The following is a 21,259-nucleotide window of genomic DNA, read 5'->3' on the forward strand; positions in this document are numbered from 1 at the left end:
ATCGGAGCAGTAGATTTATTTTCCGTATTATGTTTGCTTTCCTCTTCCACTAACACTACCAATTCCATCTCATCTCATCTTCATTTTGCACTTGCTGTGCTGACCCAAATTTTACATGGTGAAACCATCTGCGCTACCTAAAACGCAAAACCCTCTTAAATAAGGCTGTCTCCACCACTTTTACACCGCCCAATCTGTTAGAGTGATCATGCAATTCAGCACTTGCTATTCAGGATTTTAGTAAATAAGCCAGCGGCATGGTGGTTAGCACATGTGCACATCTGCCTCACAGTTCTGAGGACTGGGGTTCAAATCCCGGTCCCGCTTGTGTGGAGTTTGCATGTTCTCCCCATGCCTGCGTGGGTTTTCTCTGGGTACACCGGTTTCCTCCCACATCCCAAAGACATGCAGGGAAGGTTAATTGAATACTCAAAATTGCGTGTAGGTTTGAATGTGAGTGCGAATGGTTATTTGTTTCTATGTGCCCTGCGATTGGCTGGCGACCAGTTCAGGGTGTACCCCGCCTCTCGCCCGATGATTGCTGGGATAGGCTCCAGCACGCATGCGACCCTAGTAAGGATAAGCGGAATGGGAGATGAATGAGTAAATAAGGCCCTTAACGTCACTTAATTGTACTGCAGCATCAAGACTCACAATGATTTACCAACCTGCCCTATCGTTTTGTTGCTTGGCGTACTCTGTCGAGATGGCTGGTGACAACAGTGTTGTAGCTCGGCAAAGGATCCTTTCGGCACATTATTCAACGCATTAGGACACATGTGAGTGATGCAAACAGGTAGGAATGCCTTTTCTAGTCTGAACTTGTCGTTCGGGCGGTCATGCTCAAATTGAGATGCCGCCGCTGAGCAAATTTAAGAGTTGAACTTGACCGTTATGTGTACTTGTGTTATTCATTCTCGGTAGCTCTGTAGAGCTTGAGCTGCAGCAAGCAACACACTCAAAGAACAAGCAGAGTGGTGTCTCTCTGTTTGCTGATCAATGCCCATTCTTCTAATCATTCTAGTACCCAGCCATGTCTGGGCCAAGTCTCTTAATTTGGCACAGTGGTGAAGGCCCCCTGCTGTGCTTGGGATGCTGCGGTATGAATTGAGCCCCTGTTCCAAACTGCACATCTGGGTTCATTACAAGGAGGTTGGGCTTTTAAAGGCACTTGACCGCTCCTTCCAAATGACAATGAGGGTTGTTAAATGATAATAAGTGTCTGCACTATTTTAGAAGTAGCTCACATTTAGAAGCTTTATTGGTACTACTTTCAACTTCCACACTTGAACAGGGAAATAAGTTTGATTCATCTCACTTTTGGTCATTTAAGTCCTTCACTAAATTACTAGCTAACACATTACTCCAATCTGTGTTGTTAAGTTCAACCTATTACTACTTGTTGTGAGCTGATCGTAAACGCACACAGACGCACGCCACCCTGCTGACTTCCGCCACAGATTAAACATGCCGGTTCTGATGTTTAAAAGCATGCTGAAAGAGGTCACATTACAAGCCTTTGCGGATGTAGAGCATATCCTTACATCAAAATGCTCGTCTGTTCTCCCCGGCGCGCGAATCCTTTCCTCATTGATTGTCGCCTACAGCCAAACAGCTTGTAATTCAAACTGACCTCATGATTGCAGTATAGATTTGGTTGTCTGGCAGCTGCTCTGGTTTCAATAAACACAACCACTGCGTCACTCTTGCACTTTGACTGTTAAATCATTCATTCTATATGTACAAAATGACCAATCAGTGGTTGGACTAGACCTCTTGGTTCCTCCTAAATCTTATTTCTTCATTTTAACAAGGCATATTGGAAAAATTTGGGTTTTCTCCGGGCACTACGGTATCCTCCCACACCCAAAAAATATGCATGGTAGGTTAATTGAAGACTCTAAATTGCCCGTAGGTGTGAATGTGAGTGCAAATGGTTGTTTGCTTCTATGTGCCCTGCGATTGGCTGCCGACCGGTTCAGGGTGTACCCCGCGTCCTGCCCGAAGATAGTTGGGATAGGCTCCAGCAGCCCGCGACACTAGTGAGGATAAATGTTAAAGAAATGGATGGATGAATGGATGGTGCTGGTGTTTATTTACTCCATGCATGCATATGTGAGCAGTGTCGGAGTTATCCTGTGATCATGACTAAGGTTTCACACCGGAAGGCCTTCTTCAGTATCTCACACACGCCTGCTATCTATTGTGTAAATGTCTTCAGAGGCTCCGGCCATGCTGTAGTCGACCACCAATGTCTTCCTCAGTGTTGGCTGCTTCCTTTGGCCAGAGGTGAACATGTGGAGAACTTTAAGTCCTTCCAAATATGTCCAGGATGTGAGAGGAAGACCCTTGATCTGGCTCCCTCTCTGTCTTTTTGTCCATGGGCTTGCCATACAGACCTGGCATCATGCAGTTTATTGAATTTAATCATCATTTGTTGGAAGGAAATAAAATACCGGTGGTCAAATGTTGAGACTTGGTGGTGATTAAGCTTTTGTAACCTCCATGTATGGTTCTGGAAAGTGGATTAAAAGACACTTTTTGAGTTCCGGCACTTCAACATTTAGGTCACATATAAGAAAGGGTCTCCTTGCATGTTTTCGGCACAACAGCTCTGAGAGGATAAGAATAGCTTAGCGTCAGGCTAAGCCAGGCAATCATCTGTTTGCTTCACATGAGGAGTGTAAAGAAGAATAGAATATTCTTGAGCCAAAGCGCACAATTTTGCATGGGTTTTCTGCAGCCACGTAAGGCGATTTGTCGCACGCAAACCGCAAACCCCCCCCTGATGGCCTCAATTCAGACGCACAACCAGGTGATTGTTCTTCCTATCGCTTCAGCAGCTTTGGGGTTTTGCAATTGTTCTTTTGTCAAATCTGATTAATGGCTGCGGTCAACTTGTGTGTCTGACAGCGGCGATAAAGTGAAAGTGTGACCTGTTGAGTTGGACAAAGAAAATTTCTGATCTACTCGCTATTGTCATTCACTGGTGTCAAAAAGTGACAGCATCTTGGACCCTATTTTTCAGTGGTAAATTGTGTTCATCTTAAAACATTTACATCTACATTTATATTGGTCTCGCGCTTATAAATGTAGATGGTTGCTTTTTCCCCAAAAATATGCTGGCAGCCCAAATGCCCAATCATCTTGCTCCGGCTTTGTCTAAATGTTCTAACAGGGAAACATATAGCGAAAAGAAGAGGTATACGACGGCACATTGAGAGTGAGTCCTGGCATGTCAGTATGCACAGAAAGTGTTGACTTTAATGAGGCCAAAGCCTCTTATTTCCCATTAAAGAGCCATTACACACACACACACACACAAACACACACACAAACACACACATGCATTCATACACACTGATGAAAGAGAGTAAGCCACGTCAACAGTTCATCCCAGCAAGCTTCTCCTTGTTTCCTATATGATCCAAGACTACCAGCCGGTTTTCATCCCAGCGGGAGAGGACTTATTTACATGACCCATATGGGAAAGTCTCGACCACATCAGTAGACAGCGCCACTGTGGGATAATGACACAGCGTGAGCGTAACTAGTACAGGATCTGTTTCCAGGCTGGCTCAGAAACATGGACTGACCACATTGCATATGGCTTTAGCTTTGAGCACTCAGGTTTACTTGATGACAGTGTTGCCCTTTTTAGTCTTGACACCCACTTTTTTCAATTTCTGTGCTGTATTTCGGTTGACACTGTTAAAATTGGAGCCGAACTGATCAGTTTCTTCCACTTATGTAAGGGACTCACAAAAAGTAGTGTTCGAGCAGTCGAACATAGATGTCCACATAAACACAGATACAGTATGTTTTGATTCCTTGTCATTTAAAAAAAGTCAATATCTTCCCAAAATACAAAATACATTGCAATAAACTGAATTGATACACATTAGGGCACATAAAATAAAATATACAATCAAATAGTAACATGATCAATAAATATATAAACAAAAAAAGTAGTTAAGAAAAAGTTAGTTTACCGGTGGTCAGTATTTTGCACAAGCTTCAAGGTAACGATGTACAAATAAAATGTTATTATACAGACTGAAGAGAAGGGACTTTTGAAAATTTAAGTATCATGCCCAATCAAAGCACTAGCTTAAACAACATAAATAATTATTCTTACTTTCAAATATTGTTATAATATCTTTCAGTCCAATTGTGATAGTTTGCATATATTTATATATGTATTATATATATTATTTATTATTATATATATTATATATATATATTTATATATTTTTAATAAAAGCTTTGTGTCTTTGATTAAATAAAAAAAAAAATATATATATATATATTTCCACATTTCCTAAGTTAGGAAACTTGGAAATTGAGCAATTACAAGGATAGATTTTACTTTTTAATTTTAACTCAAATTGTTAAATGCAGACTTATAAAAGTGACGTCATCAGTTTTTATCATCTAATGTAATTGACAATTCCAAAATGATTTTCAAAAGGAGCCTTTTTTTTATTGGTTTGTCTGTATGTAAGACACCATATATGGACGATTATCTCCTTTCATTAGATATTTTTCACTTTTTTTTTGTTTAACATTGAGTTAACTGTATATTAATTTGTACTGTGCTAATCGCAAATGAGTACACACCAACAGAAAATATATATTCTGAATTCACTTTCAGTATACTTACTTTCTGTAGCATATGATACAAAAGTAGGAAATGCTCCCACAAAGGTGTGGTATTGATTGCAAATGCAAATGAGATTTGGTAACGTGCATGCAAAAAACAAAAAACAAAAATTTAACAAATTCATTTAATGTTAAGACTGTTGTAAGATGAGTATGCACCAATGAAGGTTCACCATCAGTGTTGCCACAGTTACATTGAAAATGTAACTTAGTTACTTTACTGATTACTTTACCTTAAAAGTAACCTAGTTACTTTGCTGATGACTTGATTTCAAAAGTAACTAAGTTAGAAAAAGTAACTTTTTTGTTACTTTCGGCAGCTGCCAAGTGGCAGGAATATCACTTATCCACAGTACAAAAAAAAAAACATGAGCTTAACCGTACCCATTACTTGATAATGTCCGCCACACAAGTTACAGAATGATGTCATCATCATGAAGCAATAACTTAAATATTAGTGTAGTTAAAGCCACAGCAACTTAGTGCAGACTTGACATGCCAACACAATACAGTAAGTTCCTAAACGTAAATAAACACACCATTCTCAGTACACTGCCGATTGTGGTCCATGAAAGCAACTGTGTGTGTGTGTGTATAGATTATGTGCCCTTGTGCGTGCGTGTACGTAAACGTGAAAGTGAGTGACACACACATACAGACACACACACACCATTGCTCCCACCACACGAATTTTGATGCAGAGCGAGAAAAATTTTTTTCTTACTACGTGACGTCAGCCGTGCAACGCGTTCAACCAGCTCACAGACGAAGTTGAGAGTTCTCACTTTTCATTTAATTTTTAATTAAGCTAAGTATTGTAAGTCCTTCAGTGAGTCAGTCCTTAACCTCCATGACCGATTGATGGTATGAATAATTAACCCACAATGCTTTGCATGTTTAACATGCCAGTAAAACTGTGTTCTTAATGTGTAAATAAAAACGTAGCAACAATCAAATACACTTTTTACTAAGGAAAATAACAAAAATAGTGTGATGACTGTGAAATTGTGCATTTATTTGCAATTTCATGGTACTGCACTGTCAATGTGCATTGTAGAATCAGCAATCACTTCCCAATCGCTTTCTTCTATTCATCGGCACAGAGGAGCTTCAGGAAGCATCGTAACACTTTGGCCATTGGTTCAAGTAATGATCCATATCTTGATGCTTTATGTGCACACGAAAGCACCTGCTGGCCAAGTTATAATCACAGGCAACTGTGTCTTAGGTTACATAATGTGTAATGCATTGCAATATGGTGGTTGTTGTGGCACTTGGAAATGACTATGAATGACCCAAAAAAACAAATATTGTGTTCACATGAAATAATATTGTATATATTCTGTGTGTGTAACTGTGTAACTGTTTCCAAAATGGTAGTAATCATATAAAGGTCCATCTAAAAAAAAAAAAAAAGAAAAATTGAATATGGTAGAAAACTCAATTGATTTCAGTACTCATACAGACAGTCATGAAACACTTGGGAAAATACTTTTCAGAGGGCAAATTCCTGCCTAAATTCTACATTAAAAATAAATTCCATTATTTCAAAATAGTTTGTTACGTTATGTTCTAGTTTCTCGAGATGGTGAAATTAGAGTTGTCATGTAAGCTTTAATCGTCAAAATTATACATGTATATAAAAAAAAAAGACTAAATATTTCAGTATGCGTGGTCCATCCATCCATCCATTTCCTGAGCCGCTTATCCTCACAAGGGTCGCGAGAGTGCTGGAGCCAATCCCAGCAATCATCAGCTATCATCGGGCAGGAGGCGGGGTACACCCTGAACTGGTTGCCAGCCAATCGCAGGGCACATATAAACAAACAACCATACGCACTCACATTCACACCTACGGGCAATTTAGAGTCTTCAATGAACCTAGCATGCATGTTTTTGGGATGTGGGAGGCACAGGGTGAACATGCAAACTCCACACAGGCAGGGTCGGGGATTGAACCCCAGACCTCAGAACTGTGAGGCAGACGCTCTAACCAGTCGGCCACCATGCCGACACCATGTGTGGTACATCTCTATAATGTGTGTTTCACTTTTTGAGTTGAACTAAACTAAATTCAGCTTTTGACACTATTATAATTTATTGAGATGTACCAGTATGGCAGTTTGTGTAATGTGTTTGTGAACTTTGGAGAATGGCATAAACCCACATTTTCATGGAGCTGCTTGACGGGTCTATCTTGCTGTGTCAGTGTCACACATCGCGGCATATTCTGAACCACTTCCTGAAGCGGTAATGTGGTACAGGCGGGCAGCGACGCTTCGGATGTCATAATTTCCGGACCCTGCCCCAAATAAAGCAAGCCTCGATACGTGCCTCGCGGACACGCCCACTTCATTACTCGACACACGCCTCGAAGACTCGGCACAACCCCTAACATCCATCCAGTTTATTTACCGCTTATCCTCACTAGTACCATCACTACTAATTACTTTCCCAGGAAAAGTAATGCATTATTTTGCTCATTACTCAAAATGGTGGATGTTGCGAGTAACTCTTTATAAAGTAATGGAATCACTGTTCACCATGAATTGTATTCCAACTAGGGTAAACTAATTTATGACACAATCTCTTCTGTGTGTTCTGATCCCATTGCTCCTCTTCATGAATTTGGCAACTTGTTTGAACATGTGTGCGTGTGTGTGTGTGTGTGTGTGTGTGTATGTGCATGCTTGAGTCAGAGAGAGAGCGAGAAGGAGAGCGAGAGAGAGAGAGAGAGAGAGAGAGAAAGAGAGAGAGAGAGAGAGAGAGATGATCGAAAATTGACAGTCTTCAGGCTGTAAACGGATTGCCCCCTCTAATTGTATTTCCTGGACTGCTGGCTTTTTTCAAATTCAGTTCAAGTTGCAATGGGTTGGGCAAGTCATAACTTGCTTTTGCTTCCCTCTATGCCCATTTGTCCTTCCCCAGCCTCACACAAGTGTTTTCTTCTTGCCATGTTATTGGTACAGTGGAATTTTTGGTGATTATCGTGATCAGTGATCTGGTTAAAAGAATTGGGAGTGAAGGGAATTGCAGCAACCAATGCTGTCAAAGAATTTGTTTCAACTTTTGTTTTTGTCTTGTGACTTTCTTCCCTTGGTCACAGCCCCACATTTGACCCCAAATTGCTCCTCTTGTGATCTTAACACCACAATACTCCCTAAAAGGGAAAGTGCATGGAGCCAGCACCTATGTTGGGCACACTGTCCTTGTGAACCCAAGCTAATTTTCTAATGATATTTTTTTAAATTATACTTTCAAATAAGCACAGCATGGTCCATCAATGAGACTGTAACATTATGTAGTCATACATACTGATTGATTGCCTTCTCGACACACTCATCTATTTGAATTCAAAATGAGCAAGGATACTTGCCATCTGTTCTGGATTAGAAGCGCAGTCTGAATTGTAAGTGAGGGATATCAGATTCAAAGTGAATTTGTTTCACCCAAACTGTGCTGGTATTTATGGCCTGATCACCGGAAGCATCTACGCATCTCTTGAGACAATGCACAGCAAGCCGCCAATGTCACAATTTGCTGATTTAGGCCAGTTTGAAGTGCTCACTAGAGCAGTCTGCCTCGCCGACTCTTCGCACATTCGCTCGTTGCCTGATTACAAGCGGCTTTGCAGCGCAGCCTGGACAGATGGTGAGGCAAACCTCTGCATTTACTCATCAGATGGAGCAGGGGAGATCAGCCGACTGGCAACAGTTTGTATGTGACAAAGTGTACAAATGCTCCTTCTTCTTGGCACCTGTTTCAGGTAGAATCCACCTTCATGTTTGACTTATAATAGTAATTCCCAACCATCTGAGTTTACTGTGAGAGATCATCAGGTGTACTACAGGTGATTGTCCAACTTCACCTTTTTCCATTTGATTTTTACAAAAAATATTGACTTACAATGAATAATGTATCCTTGTTCATCTATCTATTCCAACGTATAGTGACAGGCAAAACAATGAAATGCTCTTCCACTAGATGGCAAGAAGAAGAAGAATCATCTTTATTGTCATGAACATGCATGCATGCACATGAAATTTGTTCTCTGCATTTTACCTATCGCAGTGAACACACACACACACACACACACACTTGTTAGTGGAACACAGTGTAGCAGGGGGCAACTTAAGCACCCGGGGAGTAGTTTTGGGTATCGGTGTCAAGGACACCACTGCCGTTTATCCGGGAGATGCTGGTGGATGGTCCGGTCAGGGTCTTGAACCTCCCTATGGTGGCAGGTGATGATCTTAACCATTGGGCTACGACTGACCCAAAACCAACAACACATGCATTGAGCCCTACAGAAACATTACTTGCTGTATTCACAACCATTCATAAAACAGCATAATATTGTTTTCAATTTAGGCCCAGATTTTAACAACCAGTGAGTAATTTGTGTGTAAATTGATACATTCCATTCCATTCCATTTTCCATACCGCTTATCCTCACGAGGGTCGTGGACATGCTGGAGCCCATCCCAGCTATCTTCGGGCCAGAGGCGGCATACACCCTGAACTGGTCGCCAGCCAATCGCAGGGCACACATAGACAAACAACCATTCACACTCACAATCACACCTATGGCCGATTTAGAGTCTTCAATCAACCTACCATTCATGTTTTTGGGATGTGGGAGGAAACCGCAGTACCCGGAGAAAACCCACGCAGGCACGGGGAGAACATGCAAACTCCACATAGGCGAGGCCGTATTTGAACCCCGGTCCGTAGAACTGTGAGGCAGATGAGCTAACCAGTCGCCCACCGTACGCCCTAAATTGAGACATGATTTCAGTATGCTGTATACCTTTTATTGTGAAAATTTTATGTAAAATATATGCCTTTCTGCCAAAAAGGCTGAGAAACTTGGATGATGTCAACTTGAGCTGCTTATTTTACCTTACAGAAGAGGAATGCATGCAGGACAGGGTCAAAGTTCAACCTGCAGCTCAAGGGAGGTCTGCTGCAAATATAGAGGGCAATTTTGACTATTCCCTTGGATGCCTGCTATGCATGCAGCCTGCATGTTTGGTGGCTGATTGTTTTGAGGCGACCGAGCCCTCAAGGTCAAAGTCACTCGGTCGGCGGTTGCTGCTATGATTGCACTTTTATTTACGCATGCAGCTGCTCATTTGAAAGCACATGTTGTGCTACAAAGCAAAATTTGGGAGTAAATCTTAATCCAAGGTTCTGTTTCTATAGAAAATCTGACAACAACAAAAATAAATACTGTGAAAACCATTGAACGGCAACTTTGAGAGGGGATCGCTTAAAGTGACCCCCTTGATTTCATGTCTTGTCTTTGCAGGTTGGAAGAGACAGTGCAGTCACTGCTGCAGAATCAAGGGGTCATGGAGCAGACGGCAACAGACACAGTGGACATCATGAAGGCCTACAAAGTAAACAATGTATTCATACATCCATCCATCCATTTTCTGAGCCGCTTCTCCTCACTAGGGTCGTGGGCGTGCTGGAGCCTATCCCAGCTGTCATCGGGCAGGAGGCGGGGTACACCCTGAACTGGTTGCCAGCCAATCGCAGGGCACATACAAACAAACAACCATTCGCACTCACATTCACACCTACGGGCAATTTAGAGTCTCCAATTAATGCATGTTTTTGGGATGTGAGAGGAAACCGGAGTGGCCGGAGAAAACCCACGCAAGCACGGGGAGAACATGCAAACTCCACACAGGCGGGACCGGGGATTGAACCCGGGTCCTCTGAACTGTGAGGCTGACGCTCTAACCAGTCGACCACCGTGCCACCCGTATTCATACAATTAAGACAAATGTGGCTAATTTTTATCATATCAGTAACACATCTGAATTGATGGGAGGACTTCATGTGAATAGGTTACTTAGTTGTATTTTTCAGTTTTGCAAGGAGGAAAGCAATCATGGCTGACCTAGTTATTTAGCATAAAAAGCTGTTGGGGTGGAACGGGGAAATAGAACGAATATGTAATATTCACGGGGTCACATTTTGGGTCACACTTGACAGTATGTTTGCACACTTGCCTTAATTGTGTTCCATTGTTTTGTATATAAAAATGAGAACATTGCAGAATGGGTAAAAAGAAATATATATATATATATATATATATATATATATATATATATATATATATATATATATATATATATATATATATACTTTTGCATCCAGAGGTGCAGGGTTTCTTTGGAAAAACAGCATACTTTATTGCACCAACCCAATTACAACCCCAATTCCAATGAAGTTGGGACATTGTGTTAAAAACAAATAAAAACAGAATACAATGATTTGCAAATCATGTTCAACCTATATTTAATTGAATACACTACAAAGACAAGATATTTAATGTTCAAACTGATAAACGTGCCTGTTTTTAGCAAATAATCATTAACTTAGAATTGTATGGCTGCAACACGTTCCAAAAAAGCTGGGACAGGGTCATGTTTATCACTGTGTTACATCACCTTTTATTTAACAACATTCAATAAACGTTTGGGAACTGAGGACACTAATTGTTGAAGCTTTGTAGGTGGAATTCGTTCCCATTCTTGCTTGATGTACAGCTTCAGCTGTTCAACAGTCCGCGGTCTCCGTTGCAGTATTTTACGCTTCATAATGCGCCACAGATTTTCAATGGGAGACAGGTCTGGACTGCAGCCAGGCCAGTCTAGTACCCCCACTCTTACTACGAACCCACGCTGTTGTCACACATGCAGAATGTGGTTTGGCATTGTCTTGCTGAAGTAAGCAAGGGCGTCCATGAAAAAGACGTTGCTTGGATCAGAATCAGAATCATCTTTATTTGCCAAGTATATCCAAAAAACACATAAGGAATTTGTCTCCGGTAGTTGGAGCCGCTCTAGTACGACAACAGACAGTCAATTGACAGAGAACACTTTTGAGACACAAAGACATTGACAAAAAAACAGTCACTGAGCAATAAAGGGTTGCTCGTTATCTGGTAATGCTGGTACATTTTTTATTTATTTTTTGACAATTGTGCAAAAAAGATGGCAGCATATGTTTCTCCAAAACCTGTATGTACCTTTCAGCATTAATGGTACCTTCACAGATGTGTAAGCTATTGGCACTAACACAGCCCCATACCATCACAGATGCTGGCTTTTGAACTTTGCGTCCATAACAGTCCGGATGTTTCTTTTCCTCTTTGGCCCGGAGGACACGACGTCCACAATTTCCAAAAACAATTTGAAATGTGGACTCGTCGGACCACAAAACACTTTTACACTTTGCATCAGTCCATCTTAGATGAGCTCGGGCCCAGAGAAGCCGGCGGCATTTCTGGGTGTTGTTGATAAATGGCTTTTGCTTTGCATAGTAGAGTTTCAAGTTGCACTTTCAGATGTAGCGCTGAACTGCATTTACTGACATTGGTTTTCTGACGTGTTCCTGAGCCCATGTGGTGATATCCTTTACACATTGAGGTCGGTTTTTGATGCAGTGCCGCCTGAGGGATTGAAGGTCACGGGCATTCAATGTTGGTTTTCACCCTTGCCGCTTACATGCAGTGATTTCTCCAGATTCTCTGAACCTTTGGATGATATTACAGACCGTAGATGATGAAATCGCCTATATTCCTTGCAATTGTACCTTGAGGGACATTGTCCTTAATCTGTTTGACTATTTTCACACGCACTTGTTCACAAAGAGGTGAAGCCCGCCCCATCTTTGCTTGTGAATGACTGAGCAATTCAGGGAAGCTCCTTTTATACCCAATCATGGCACCCACCTGTTCCCAATTAGCCAATCAGTTTGAACATTAAATATCTTGTCTTTGTAGTGTATTCAATTAATTATATATTGAACATGATTTGCAAATCATTGTATTCTGTTTTTATTTATGTCTAACACAAGGTCCCAACTTCATTGGAATTGGGGTTGTAATTATTTTAAGATTCAAATGCTCAAAGTGATCAAGGGATTCAAAGAAAAGGTCATCCAATCCGATTATTCCAGTGAGTGCATGCTTTCGTTGTTGTGTATTGCCATTGAGTGATGAGGGAAAATAAAACGAGGGCAGAATAATGTGGCTAAATGTCATTGCTAATGTGCTCCAGTGAGGATTAGGAGCCAGTTTGACTGATAGTTTGGTAGTTGGCCTGAGGTGCAAAAGCTTTTTTATAACATATAAAAGGAACAAAAAGAAGGTTGGAGATGGAGATGATTTTGTTTACATGGAGACACAAGGATGACAGATATAAAAGAAGAATATAACTAAAAGGGAGGATTGAAATGTCTTATCTTAGTGAGGTCTCACAATGGTGCCTGTGGACTTTGTGGACAAGCGTAAACATGGAGGGCTATTAGTCAATTCCCAGTTGCTGAATAACAACGCCAGCATGTTCTCTGCAGTTGCTTTCTGTGCATTCAGCAGACAAACTCAATAACTTGAAAGGGCAGCACGAGGGACATTGTTCCTGCCCTTCTCTCTGCTGAAGCTATGGGGTCTTTTAAAGCTGCCTGTTGAGCAGCCTCTGCAAACAAGCATATGGAGCCCACCACAAAACTTTAAGACGCAGTCACACTGTATATGATTGAAAACCTTATACAGTACGCTGAAAAAGTATTTGTCCCCTTCTCAAATTCTTATTTATTTGTATTGTTTCCCCAGTAAAGTTTAAGATCATCAACAAATGTAAATATCAAACAAGGATGACACAACCAAACATAAAATGCAGTTTTTCAATTTTTATTTATTTACTAAGAAAAAAAAACTATTCAAAGCTACCTGGCCCTGTGTGAAAAAGTAATGGCCCCTAAACCCACCTTCAGGATCAACAACTGAAATCAAGCATTTTCTCACTCGCATTGAGTCTTTCACATCTCTGTGGTGATATTTTGTCTCACTCTTCCTTGCAGAATTGTTTTAAGGGGGCCAATACTTCTTCAAAGCATTGTATATTTACAAGAAATTAAATCAAGTTGGAGACAAAAGATGGAGAGGCCATGCAAACCCCTAAGCTATTGTGAAATGTATGGTCGCGAAACACCATAATAATTACTTTGGTAGTACAGTACACTTTTCACAAAAATCTGGCTGGAACCCTTTTACAGCAGAGTGTAATGAACTATGAACAGCAAATAAGCAGGTAAATTATTAGTTTATAGAGAGAAAATACAACCGCTACACATACCGTAAGCACACGTTAGGTCAGAAAACCAGAAAGTTCATTATCACATACGTCAACCAGGAGGAAGAACCAATAATGTCAAATATACTAAATTTATATATAGTATATTAAATATTTACAATATCAGCAATGTTATGTGTTAGTTTTGAGTTTGAATTACTGCCTAACAAATGTTCTTAAAATTACATGATATCTTTGTTTTTGATGTTACGCTTTTTATCGATGAAAGGACTACACAAACTATTCAGAACTACTTCCATTATATTTTTACATTTCATTCATTCATGTTTTTCATTCAAATTTATGTTGCGATATATACATGGTATATATATATATATATATATATATATATATATACCATGTAGGGATTAAATTCATACATATGTATTTTAGGCTATATCGCTCAACCCTAACACACCAGACGCTAACACAAATGATCCAATTGTGTGAAGCTGCGTCTGCGGTATAAATTCACGAACAGACATTGCAAAGTCCCCGCTCGTGAGTTCTGTCTAAAAGGTACAGGCCAAAAAATACTAGGAAAACGGGTACACCTCTTATGCGCCAATTTTGAATGAAGAACTCTTGTGTGTGACTCTTGTTCCGTTTTTGTGGACCAGGCAGACTGCCCATCTTTTTCCCTGAGCCAGTCAGAAAGTGCCTAATTAGAGGCTTATTATTACCAGTAGTTAATTACGGGATACCAGCAAGACCTCCATCTACTCCAAAGATAATTGGCAAAGAGATGTAGGAGGGCCAAACGGGAGCACCATGAAGGTCGTTGCTACAATTTGGAAAACAAGAGAAACATGATTAGGGATTATGGTATGTTTAGTTGAAGCTGCCTTCCCGTCAGCCCATCTGCCCATTTGATCCACTCCCCTCTTTCATCTTGTATGTCATTTTCTCCTTCTGTGATTTCTGCCTTTCACTGCTTCCTCCATCCTTTCCAAATGCTAGTCATCCTTCTTTTTTTGTTCTCAGCCCATATGCTATGGCTTCTTCTTGCCAAATCCCTCCACACTCCCCACGCTACCTCCTCTAACCTGCCCTCTTTGTTTTTGCCTCAGGAGAAACTCTCAGAGGAAGTGCAAAAGCAGCATGATTGCCCAGAAGAGAACAGCCCCCTGCCGGCGACTCAGATGGAGCCTGAATCTGGGAAGCGGCCGCACGCCGACACCAGCCAAACATACGATAACGATGAGAGAACCAAGCTCCTGCTGGAACGCCTCAAGACCCTGGAGGTAACTTCTCTACTGGTAGCTTTTTTTTTTTTTTTTTAAATCACACCCCTCACCCCCACCTTCCTTCTTCCACGCTTGATTGTCAACAAACTTAAGACCGACATTCTAGAGCTTCACTAACAGGAAGTACACACAGCACCAGAGATAATTATTCAGCTGAAGATGATTTCCTTTTGCTCATCCTTCAAGTTTGATTCAGAACATTACCTCCAAATTACATTTGAAATACCTTTATCACAAGCTAGGTGCCATTTAATCCTGTCACGCAACACGATGTGATTGATGCACCACTTGGTGGAGCGGTAGGAGCAAGGCAGATGCTATACATCACTCGCCAATCCATTGATTATTGTTGGACCTGCAGCTCTACAGCTATACGAAACAAAAAATTGGCAAACTGCACTCAAACCAGATGATTTATAAAAGTATGACAACAGTTGCATCTCATCACTATCAGTCCACATTTATTCTTATACTTCACTGGGGCAAGTTTCTGTTTTGAAATGCACAGCTCTGGAAAGAATTAAAGGTGCCATATTTTACCAAACCAACTTTTTCTAGTATTTGGGATCTAATATTGTCTCTTTGGTGCCTCAGTAAACATGTGAAATATGAATTAACATCGTCCATGCATTCCTGAGTTGCAGATGTTTTTCTGCCGAGAGGCCTGAAATCAGGTCATTCCAATTTCTCCATCTTATTGACGTCACTAGCGAAGATCTCCGCCTACCTCTCCGCTCCTGAGCCAGCGCTGTCAACATAGCAAACACGTGTGCTCTCACAAGTGGGTCCTCTACATGGAGGCATCCAATCAGAGGAAAGGGGGTGGTCTTAGCCAAATATGGACAAAGTGGGTACACAACTGGGTCGTACAGAAGTCGCTGTCAGAGAGGCCTTTTCTGGACACTCGTATGGCAAAACCAAGGTGTTTTATGAAATGAAATTGACACTTTTATACTAAGTCCAAGTTAGAGAGTCACTCTACGGAGGTCTAAATAGCCAAAATATGGGACCTTTAAGAGACCACTGCAAAAATATAAATTTATATGATTTGGCTAGTTATTGAATTAAATTTACATTTTTGTTTTGGTCTATAACCCACTGACAATATGACCCCCGAAGTCCAATTACAAATATTGTTATTGATAGCATTTATTTCAAAAAATGAAAAATGGTCCAGTGTATTTTTGATCTCTTTAGATTTTCTAGTTTTATGTCCGTACTGGCTTTTCAGTCTCAATCATTGGTGCTCTATATACTGTATTAGTCTTTATACGCAGTACTACTGAATAATTGTAATGGCTTATAACGAGTGCACGTCAATCAATTATTCTTGCAGCAGAAGTGCAAGCACATTGTCAGAGAAGCAGATTTGTATTTGTATTACATCTTATTCTCATTCTTTCTTGCAAATGTTTGCTGTTATTTAAACAGAAAAGAATATATTATTAATTATATTTATTGATTTTATTAGTTTATTATTTCCACAATGGGGAAATTAAGATTTTACAGCAGCAAGAAGACGCATCAAATATCCATAAATATATATTGTATGGGAGGCACGGTTGATGACTGGTTAGAGCGTCTGCCTCACAGTTCTGAGGACCGGGGTTCAATCCCCGGCCCCGCCTGTGTGGCGTTTGCATGTTCTCCCCGTGCCTGCGTGGGTTTTCTCCGGGCACTCCGATTTCCTCTCACATCCCAAAAAGATGTATGGTAGGTTAATTGAAGTCTCTAAATTGACCGTAGGTGTGAATGTGAGTGCGACTGGTTGTTTGTTTATATGTGCCCTGTGATTGTCTGGCAACCAGTTCAGGGTGTACCCCGCCTCCTGGCCGATGATAACTGGGATAGGCTCCAGCATTCCCGCGACCCTTGTGAGGATAAGAGGCTCAGAAAATGGATGAATGGATGGATGGATATATTGTATGTACATATTAACATCAGGGCATTAGAATGAGCAGAATGAGAGCAGCAACATATCAGTCAACTGTACATGAATAATAAATACTATACATGCATATGTGAATGATGAGATTTTGAAGATCGTCTGTACAAACCGGCTGATTGCATACGCTATGCAAAAGGTAACTAATTAATTTATTAGGTACATGTGCGCAGTTTGCTGGAAGACCTGTTAAAACAACACTAAGATATTATAATCAATACTTTGAGCAATACATGATTTAAGTTACATGTGTTATTTAGAGTGAGTGATACGGATGAAAGAAGGAGTTGCTACAGTAACCATGGTGATGTCCTGCAGTTATCTCAGCTTGCCTTAAAGAACTGCTGAAAGAAGTCGGGGTTGAAGCATTCCTTGAGAGAATCACTTGTTCCTCATTACACTTGCATCCATCTCTTAAGCTTTGGGGATTTAATTTACCTTCCTCCTCCAGAATGTCGGGGGCTATAATTACGTCTCTCGTGTTCCTAGGAAGAATGGCAAGTTCCTCCAAAAGGGCAGAGGGTGAGTGGCGCCAAGCTGGCTGACAGCTCCGAATACGCTGCTGGCCTTTGACAAATTGGAAACCCCCAGAGATCAATACCACTGTCACTGGTCTCTCTGCAAGTGAAGGAGATATTCTTATTAGATCCGAACCCCAAAGTTCAGTATCATGACTCGCATCCCCACGACCTTTTCCTCTGTGGTACCTTGGAGGTTTTTTTTGGCTGCACCGACGCTCTGTTGACCTTTCTAAAGCCAAGCATGATTGTTGTATACGCCTCCTTCACTGTCGTTTTTTGTTGCATCATATTAACAATGTCGACACTGACAGCACTGACTGAACAGAGCATGTGTTCCTTCCAGGAGAGGAACTCAGTCTTGGCATTGGAGAACGAAAGCCAGAGGGAGCAGTATGAACGTTGTCTGGATGAGGTGAGTGGCCTTCTCACTTGTCACATGTTCTACTGCAGGGTTGTTTAAACCTTTTCCTCTGAGGGCCGCATAAACAAAAATCAAGGGATGCAAGGGCCACTGAAATTATTAAACGCACTAAAATCAATCCATCATATATTGAACAACTGCTACACACAGCTTTCTGTTAAAGGTGATAAAATTAGACCTTGGCCAGCGCAGAAATTGGAGCAAACCATTTTTCCTTCTGAAATGGAATTATCTTTACTCACCTTGATGAAGAGTCATTTTACTATTTTGTTTGTGAAGTTTTTTTGTTTGTTTCTTTCTTTCATTCTAGAAAAGCTCTATACAAAAACAATTTAGTAGTACTGTAATAGTAGTAGTTCTAGTAGTAGTAGTCGTAGTAGTAGTAGTAGTAGCCATTGTCAGGGGTGTCGCACCAGTGAGGGATATGGGTTACCCCTCCACTTTTTCGACAACCACACTTTTCGTGCTGCTCCACCACCCAATTTTTAATTAAAAATAACTATGTGGGCTGTCCATCTATCCATCGATTTTCTGAGCCGCTTCTCCTCACTAGGGTCGCGGGCGTGCTGGAGCCTATCCCAGAGGCAGGGTACACCCTGAACTGGTTGCCAGCCAATCGCAGGGCACATAGAAACAACCATTCACACTAACATTCACACCTACAGCCAATTTAGAGTTTTCAATTAAGCTACCATGCATGTTTTGGGGATGTGGGAGGAAACCGGAGTGCCCGGAGAAAACCCACGCAGGCACGGGGAGAACATGCAAACTCCACACAGGTGGGGCTGGGGATTGAACCCCGCTCCTCAGAACTGTGAGGCTGACGCTCTAACCAGTCGTCCACCGTGCCTATGTGGGCTGTATCAAAGGTTATTTTTAGTACGTGCTGCGGGCCACTAAAAAAATGGATGATTGGCCACCAATGGCCCCTGAGGCGTAGTTTGAATGCCACTATTCTACCGTGTACCCTTAACCTGAGGTCAATTCACATGCTGTCAATGTACGATGAAATGTCCATAAAGCTGTATGTTGGCTTTGATACAGCACAATTATCTTTGCCTTGTGGTTGTTTTCGAGCTGAAAGCTGCTTATGGTTTCAAATGGGGGGAAAATATCAGTGTAGCTGCTTGCTGAATCACTGTGAGTGGGAGTATATGGTCCGAGGAATGTGAGGGGACGCAAGGAGACAGCATCAGCATCTGCTGGAGGGTGGAGTAGATTGGAGGTGAAAGTGGGTGATTAAAGAAGATTATTGTTTACATGAGCTTGTTGAGTGTGTGGGCAAACACATTAGGTAGTCAAATTAGAAACGAGTACAATCAGATGCTGAGGCTCAACTGACCATATTTACTCTCACCTTTCCTCATTCAATAACCATGAATACTCCAGAGCCAACTTGGACTTAATGAGGGATCGATAAGCAGTAATGCGAGCCGCTACTCTACTGACACTGTGGTTAGAGTAAACACGTGGTCCAGCACAACAGCACTTACACTACATACACCTCTGCTCTGGCACTACATTAGTCTGTTTCTCTGGTAGGAAATTGAACTTTTAAAGCAATAACAGTCAGTTTTCACTCAAGCACCTGAAAACTATAGGGACACCAGCCATGGAAGAAATAGTCATCATCATCATAATTAATAATACTAATAATAGGGGCCTTTCATAACCTTTTCCCACAAAAATGGAAACATAGAATTTTGCCAGTAAGTATTATATTTTTTATGTTTGGTTGCTATTCATTCTATTCCCATATACCATCATATAGCTGAACTTTTTGATTTGTCTGTGTTGTAATACATTTACAGTTGGCTTTACACGATCAGGATGTTTGGGGCCAATCAGCGAGTTTTAAAAAACGATAACCGATCACCGATCCGATCACAAGATGGAGGAATGTGTCTATTTAAATGACCTGTTCATTTACTGTATATACTGGTATACTTAATTGCTCAAAAACTTTGATTTACAATAAATAATGTATCTTTGTTCCTCTATTTATGCCAGTGAGGCATAGTGACAGACAGAACAAATAAATGCTCTTCTATTAGATGGCAGGCAGTAAATACAGTAATTAATGTATCCACTTTTTGTGACATTTTTGTTTGTTTGTGTGCCGTGAGATTTTTCAATTGTAAAATATGTTCCTTGGCTCCATAAAGGTTGGAAATCACTGCTCTCGTCAGATCGTGTATTCTAATCAGTCAGGTCAAACCAAGATTACATGACAGAAATAATGGGTGCTAACTTACTGTAATTAAATTACTTTTTTTTAAATTAAATTACTTCACCCACACCAAAACTTTAGAGCATGATTCGACAGAACGGCGGCATGTTTACTTCCAACCGTTCGTGCTAGCAGTAGCTTGCTAGGCTACATAACATTTTACTGCCTGCTTGTGAGCCGTTTCGTATTAAAAGTACGTGAACATACCTCAACAAGCCTCAAACAAACGTCCTCTCCTGTCCTGAGCACCGGTGACCACCAACACACGTTTTTCCCCATTTTGTCCTTATAATACCGTCGGCGCTCCACTGTTGTTGTCGTCGCCACGGTAACGAATGTATCCGGTCGCATTTGAGTTGACAAGATAAAACCCAATGATCGTAAAAAACGGGATGCGGTGGTATCGGAATACAAGATTTTATTGCAGTAGTCAAAGAACAAATTTGTCTTGTAGTCTCATCCGGGCATTAGAGTCCCACACCGCCGACATGTTTTTTTTTTTTTTTTTTTTAAATAACTTCATTGGCCATCAGATATTTACAGTACTTCATCAAAAGATACACGACAAGGCTAAAAAATAAACTAGCTTTTGGATTCAAATATACTGTGCACACGGCGACGCAGAGTAAATGTCTTTTGTGGAGCCTATCAATGACGCCATTGATCGGATCGGCGAATTATGACATTAAAGCCCATCAGCCGATCAGCATAAAATGCTAGATATCGGCCGATACCGATCAGCCCGATAAAATTGGTGTAATGTCTAATTTACAGTATATTTTGCTCTTTAGCATTAGTTTATACAGTATGTAAATGTAAATGTTATGTAAAGGTTTGAGCAGCACATTATGTATTTTGGCACATCTAACTTCCACTTGAAAACACTCAGTTTCTTAAACAAATGTATCACTGAGCCAATGCAGAGTAAATATTTTGTTGCCATAATTACTGGGGGCTTAGCTAGGGTGTTACTCGGCGAGTGGCTAATTGTTGTCAAGCACCCCAAAGACTGAAGAAAGAAGAAAAGCGAGCCCCTTAATTAAGAAAGAAATGCATCATTTGTATTTTCAATAGTGGGGGG

At 40.9% G+C, this 21,259-nt stretch overlaps 1 protein-coding gene across 6 annotated transcripts in view; it reads left to right on the forward strand.

Moving 5' to 3' along the window:
- The window catches only part of LOC133403087 (nck-associated protein 5-like), a 107,437-nt gene that overhangs the window by 66,645 nt on the left and 19,533 nt on the right, over window positions 1-21,259 (forward strand). For all 6 annotated transcript variants that reach the window (XM_061677613.1, XM_061677642.1, XM_061677666.1 and 3 more), the window contains 3 exons: window positions 9,974-10,064; window positions 14,885-15,058; window positions 17,871-17,939. In XM_061677613.1, the coding sequence (XP_061533597.1) occupies window positions 9,974-10,064; window positions 14,885-15,058; window positions 17,871-17,939 (334 nt within the window). The remainder of the gene's footprint in view (window positions 1-9,973; window positions 10,065-14,884; window positions 15,059-17,870; window positions 17,940-21,259) is intronic.

This window comes from Phycodurus eques, chromosome 1 (genome assembly GCF_024500275.1).
Source record: "Phycodurus eques isolate BA_2022a chromosome 1, UOR_Pequ_1.1, whole genome shotgun sequence".
Lineage (NCBI taxonomy): Eukaryota > Metazoa > Chordata > Actinopteri > Syngnathiformes > Syngnathidae > Phycodurus > Phycodurus eques.